We start from the raw sequence: 6,321 nt of genomic DNA, 5'->3' as shown, positions 1-6,321 counted from the left end.
GAGAGAGAGAAGAGAGCGAGAGAAGAGAGCGAGAGAAGAAGAGATGTGAGCATCTGTGTCAGAGCTGTACATGAACTACTTCATTCATCTTACAACTGTGCTCTCTTTCAAGCTCACGTGTCACGTGTGAATGAGGGGTTTCTCTGTGCAAAATCCTCACCAAGAAGCTCTCGGCTTTCTCCTTCATCTGCGGCGTGAAGGCCACGGAGAACCTGCAGAGTTAAAAGGAAGCACTTAGACGAAGAGTACATCTACATCACCTTGAAATGTCATGGGAGGTGAACAGCATGCTGTTAGCTCTCTCTGTGTCTCTCTCTCTCTCTCTCTCTCTCTCTCTCTCTCTCTCTCTCTCTATCTCTATCTCTCTCTCTCGTTCACTTTATCCTTTTCTTCTTCCTCTGCTGTGCTACGCTATATATAGTCATTTCAACTAATTCTGGAACAGGTCAATCAAACAGTTCAATGGATATAAAGATGCATAAATAAATAAATAAATACACAATACACAAAAAATGCATTTAAATAAATCAAAGAGGGAACATGTAGGGACTCCGTGTTCATGGTGGGGGCAAAAAGAAGAAATGTGTTGATGAAGCTATCAAAGTGATAGTGACAGGATTTTTTTTTTTTGCCGGATTGGTGTAGCACTCCTGAGCTCTGGTGGTCCACTGATAACGTTATCTTGGGTTTCTTTTGGCGCCCCCTACTGTTTAAACACCGACAACAAAGTGAATATCGGCCCAGCAACCAGAGTAACCTGTGCTTGTTGAGGAGATGCATCAGAGATTGACCAGACTGGCCTCGGAGGTCCTGCTGGGTGGCTATAATCATATTATCAAAGCTTTTTGCTATTGCCCTTTCTGAATTAATTCATCCATGAAGAAAATAAACCTGAAACCCTGTCTGAACGGAGCCCATTTGAGCAATGTGCCGTCCTGCTTAGTGGCTATTATTGAAGCTTATTTTGTCGTGGTCCTTTCTAAATGTAATTTGACATGATGTAAATAAATCAGATCCCTTTCTGAGCCAAGCATCTCCCGTCATGCTCCAGTGCCAGGTGGCTGGCTGTAGCAGTGGGGATGAGAGGACTGGGGGTCCGGCCAGCACAGGGCCTGGTCTGCACTGCACTGCACTGCACACAGGTCTGAGTCCCCTCTCTCTCTCTGTATATATCAAAGCTTTGGCATCCCTGTTACACAACCTCTCTAAATATGCAGCAAGAAAGTGAAGGGGGGGGGGAAATATAAGGAAAAGAGGGTAGCTAACACACACACACACACACACACACACACACACACACACACACACACACACACACACACACACACCTCAAAAGTAAAAAAGAGACAGAGAGTTGATGAGGATTGAAGTAAAAAAAAAAGAGAGAAGAAAGTGAGAAGAAAGAAGCAAGACGTCAGGGGCATGTGTCTGTCTTAGTCTCTCCTCTTTCTTCTTTAAAATTACAAAAAAAGGAAAAAGTAAGTAAAAAAAAACAAAAAACGGTGCGCTTGAGAGCGTGCGGGGCCAAAGACTCGGCGCGGTAGCTCGTGGAGTACGGGGGTTGGGGGGGTGCGGAGTTCGGATGATCAAGAGCGTCTCCGTGGAGGCTCTCCCAGCAGGGGGTCTACGGCTCGGGCTCCCGTGTTTGAAGTAGCGGGGGCCCCCAGATTGCGCCTGTGCTCCCTCTAGGCAATTACGTCTTTTTAAAAGTAACCCAGATACGTAACGCGGGCACTCCCCTCCGCACGCGCTCCTTCGCTCCTACGTGCTCCCGTTTGCACCAGCGCCCGCTTTGGTGGGATTCCACCTTCAGCCAGCCACCTCCATTAATCAAGACGCCAGCTGTGAGCTAGATCCTACCCAACCAGTTATCCATAAGTCCAGTAAAGTCTTCAACGGACAGGGTTCCCACCCAGTTGCACTTAGGGTTACAAAATTCTGTGAATTTTCAAAGTTGAAAACTTTCCATGGGAATTAACGGGAATATACGGGAATGAATAGGAATTCATGGGACTGGTCATTTTTAATGTGGGAAGTTAGTATAACAGAGACCTCAACTTCTGCATGACTTCTGAAGGGCTCTAAATGTGATTTTTCATGACCAATATTATGTAGGCCAACAAAAAACCTTGTATCCATTAACTCCACAGGTAGAGTTTGATCTCTGCATAGAAAATGAAACAACTACCTTTTAAAAACACAATCCTTTTCTCACAGGGGTTTCACTCAAGTGGAATCTGTCACACTGCAGACATTTGCACAGAAAAATATAATTAATGGAAGAGTAAAGCAGCATAATTAATGTTATTAGATATTTATAGTGCTTTGCTTTTCAGACAAGGTGCTATTGTGCACATGAGCCTAATGGTCTCACATAAAATGTCTTTTTTCACTGGTGGTTGTAATAGGACACTGCTTCCTAGCTAATATAATGTATAATAATGTCATGGATCATAATAATAAAAAGTGTTAAAATCATGGACAAAATTACAACTGCATTTCCACATGCGCATGGAGATGTGAATGTTTAGAAACAGCCGCTTACCCTTAAATTACAGCGCAAAATGCCGTCAGTGAAATTGTGTTCACGTTTGAGAAGAGATCCAATATGACTGTTTTGGCTATGACAATGAGATTACAACTGTTCACATATCAGGGGCTACTTCAATATCAAAATGTTCTGCACTGTTCTGCTAGAGTTTACTGAACAAACAAGTTTGGTTGCAATGGTGTGCAACGGTGTGCAATGATATGCTACAATGAATAATCAACATTCTTTTTCTTCAATGGCCTTCTCAATGACTATGGTTACTGTAGCTCCTACAGTACATTTACTCAACAATGTAAGATTTAATTCTAAAATTCCATATTAGTTTAAATCAGAGCCATATACAGTTTATACATATGTACGTATGTACCTATATGGTAAATGGGGTCCAATATTCTTTAGAATGCGTATTCTAAAACGTTCAAATTGCTGTTTTGTCAGTATTTCCTGAGGATGAATGCATAAAAACAACCCTCAATTCCACCAATTGGATTTTCATGGACTTTTACTATGGTGTGTGTAGATGACCAATTGAAATATAAAAAATGTAAAAATAAATTATGTAGCAATTAGTTTTGGGTCAAACCTTACTTTGCCTGGACTATTTGGTCATCATCACTGACCAAACTGAAGAGACATCCCACCTTAAGCTTCACCCTTGAGCGGGAGGTCACATAACACCAGCCACATAATCATCAAGGCCCACCAGAGGCTTCAGTGTCTGTGCCAGCACAGAATATTCAACAAAACTGGGAAGCCGATGCTGAACATTTATAGAGCCGCTCCGGAGAGTGTCCTTGTGTCCACAGTGTGCTATGGCAATGTAATCGTCCTTGTGCAAACAGCATCTGAGATGACTGGCTGTGACCTTCCGACTCTATCTCCTCTACAGCACACATATCAGACGCAAAGTGCCCAGGGTGATTGCTGAGCCCTCTCACCCCGCTGGCTCCATTTTGAATTCCCTTCCCACTGAGAGGCGATTTCAGCGCTTTAAATCCAGGACGTCTTGCCTTGAGAACAGCATATGTCCTGAAGCTGTTTGATACTTCAACTCGGATGCAACAGCACTCAGAAAAGTGGGCAAATATTGGCATATACTGTAGCAACAAGTGCAAACAGTTACAGCAATGCAGACACTGTAAAGAGCATTGGGTGCCTTAAAAAGCACTGTACTGTATACCGGCACTATAAATACAATTTGTTGTTGTTATATACAGTACATCTAAATGTATGTTTTTATACAGGCTATGCTATAATTTATCTACTTGTGTGTACGGGTTGCTGTTGTGCAACCTAGGCAATAATGTAGGATTACTTTTCCTTACACAGCTTACGGTTGATAAAGATTATCTTCATATGTGATATACTGTATACTGTATGTCAAACTTAATCCCTCAACTGTCAGTAATATTGGATCTGACAAATTCAGAAAGGGCTTTGGGCTTCAATGGTCACTGGTCTTTTCAATAGTGTACACACGCCTCAAAGAAACAGATTAATTTGATCACCTTGTTGTGTCTTACAACCAACATTAGAGCCCCTATTAATTTACACTACAAAGGATGTGATGAAGGCTTTAGAGGATTCAGTTCAAAGTCAGGATGCTGAGTTTAGATAAGATGCGTTTTTTCTCCACCCACTCTACATTGACACCCTATCAAACGGGACTGAGAGATCGGATTTAGTGACACAAATATATAATAGATACTTTATCTCCTATATACCCTAAAAACACCTTTTTTTTCAAAACTTTCAAAGCATTTATTAAATTGCATGACACCAATAAGTGTACCCTGGACAATGGTCTTTTAAAATTCAATGGAGAACTTGAGTGGAGTGTGTGTACATGTGTGTGTGTGTGTGTGTGTGTGTGTGTGTGTGTGTGTGTGTGTGTGTGTGTGTTTGTGTGTATGTGTGTATGTGTGTGTGTGTGTGTGTGTGTGTGTGTGCGCACGCGCGCGTGTGTGCGTGCGTGCGTGCGTGCGTGCGTGCGTGCGTGCGTGTTGTTTTAGGGTATTTGTTTCAGGGCTGTGCAAAAGGCCATCTGGGGATGAGTTTCAGCTAAGCGTGTGCATGTGAGTGGGAGCATTTGTGTGTAGGCTACGTGCCGTGCGTGTTACAACAAGAAATGTGCCTGCGTGTCATGGCAATTATCCACAGAGCAGAGGTATTTAAAAAAAATATCAAGGCATTCTCAAGCATTCATAAGGCTTTCCCATTCGACTTTACTGTATGTGAGGAGACAGAGCACAACATCACCTGGCCTTATTCAGCACATGCTCCATCACAGTCCGCTTGAGCTCATCTTTCACGTCCTCATTGACGTCTGTCCCGCCAAAGACAATGCCGAAGGGAACATGAATGTCTGTGGTAGAGGTGGAAAAAGGTGTCAATTTGATCAAAAAAATAAATAAATACGTAATACATAAATCAATAAATAAATGCGTTAATGTTTTCCCTCTAAAGTTGTCAGAATTTAAATCCTGCTGAGGCATGAAACAGTAGGCTATGCTTACACAAGGCATGGACAATGGTTACAAGAGACTATAGGCGCTAGGCACTTCACCTTAGAGAAAGACAGGGAGGGAGGGACACATTTTGTTTCACTATAACTATTCATGGGTTTCATCGGGTCCCTTTCCACGGGTAGGCTATATAAAATCAAGCACCAAGATTACCAATGCAGACTGCATGGTGATCTGTGGAAAGGGACCTGATGAAACCTATTAATAGAGATATGAGAACAGGGAGACATTGGAAATGGGATCAAGGTATTGCATCAGCATCTCGTAAAAGTGTATTTGTGTGTTTATGTGTCTCTGTGTGTGCGATATTCACCAAGAAGAAATCTGCCTCCTTTGAACAGATGAATTGCAAGGGCCGCTTCGAAGGGCTCTTGCTTCATAAGGTTGGTCACATCTGAGTGGTCCTTGATGTCATCGCAGTTGCGGAGAATGCATGTGTGACCCGCTGCTTCGATGTGACATCTGTAAGACACATTTTGTGACTACGTGATAGGCTAATACATAGATATATATATAGGTATGTATGTCTATGGGCTAATACCATAGGTACACTGTAGGTCGCACAGTGTAATCTAGGTGCGTGTGCTGTGCATGAATTAGGCTAATTAGCTATAAAGCCGGCTAATAGATATCCCCATAGGCTATTTCATCGCTTTAGTGTTATTGGATTATGAAAAGCTTAAATTGTCGCCGTACCATGAAATACTCTTTGATTGAATAAACTGCTTGTAAGGCGAATCAAATGAACATGGGCTATCTGAACTTGACATTCACTTCCTGCTGCTGCTGTTGCTGCTGCTACTGTATGTTAACACTGGACAGAAGTGTAGCCTACCTTATTCTTTCGGCAGTTGTACAGTTCCCAGTCTTTGGACTAAGGCAGGCTAGGAACAGCAATCTCATGGCGGTGTTAGTGCATTTACAGTGAGCAAATTCCCTTCGTAGGAAACACGCCACATACACCACCGCACCGCACGCTCCTCCCGGCCGTTGTTTTGACAGACACGCATGTTTGTTTTTAGCGTCAGTCCGCCTGTGATTAAGTTCCCCTGGAAACTTTGAGCTCCCCACCCAGTCTGTTAAAGGCATTTTACTGGCGGATTGATGCAACATGTTTACTAGTGGTCAGGGGTCACGATCCTTTATAAACTCTGAAGCAACATGTTTAATGTAATTTCCCTGTAGCTGCATATTTCCCCCCGTATGAGCAGTCTGCCAGGGTGGTATTCTATGGAAGCCCGTTTC

General features: G+C 42.8%; 1 protein-coding gene across 2 annotated transcripts in view; it reads right to left on the bottom strand.

Annotated features, from left to right (window-relative positions):
- glt1d1 (glycosyltransferase 1 domain containing 1) overlaps positions 1-6,089 on the bottom strand; it is a 57,681-nt gene extending 51,592 nt beyond the window's left edge. The window contains exons 1-4 of one of the 2 annotated variants that reach the window (XM_062542694.1): positions 5,912-6,089; positions 5,390-5,538; positions 4,811-4,916; positions 161-212 (exon numbers count right to left, since the gene is read on the bottom strand). In XM_062542694.1, the coding sequence (XP_062398678.1) occupies positions 161-212; positions 4,811-4,916; positions 5,390-5,538; positions 5,912-5,979 (375 nt within the window). In that variant the 5' untranslated portion in view covers positions 5,980-6,089. The remainder of the gene's footprint in view (positions 1-160; positions 213-4,810; positions 4,917-5,389; positions 5,539-5,911) is intronic. The other variant, XM_062542693.1, reaches the window with a different exon arrangement.
- Positions 6,090-6,321: the final 232 nt, after the last annotated feature.

Source organism: Sardina pilchardus, chromosome 8, assembly GCF_963854185.1.
Source record: "Sardina pilchardus chromosome 8, fSarPil1.1, whole genome shotgun sequence".
NCBI classification, from domain to species: Eukaryota; Metazoa; Chordata; class Actinopteri; order Clupeiformes; family Clupeidae; genus Sardina; species Sardina pilchardus.
The sequence above is the reverse complement of the archived record's forward strand: the minus strand, read 5'-3'. Positions and strand labels throughout refer to the sequence as shown.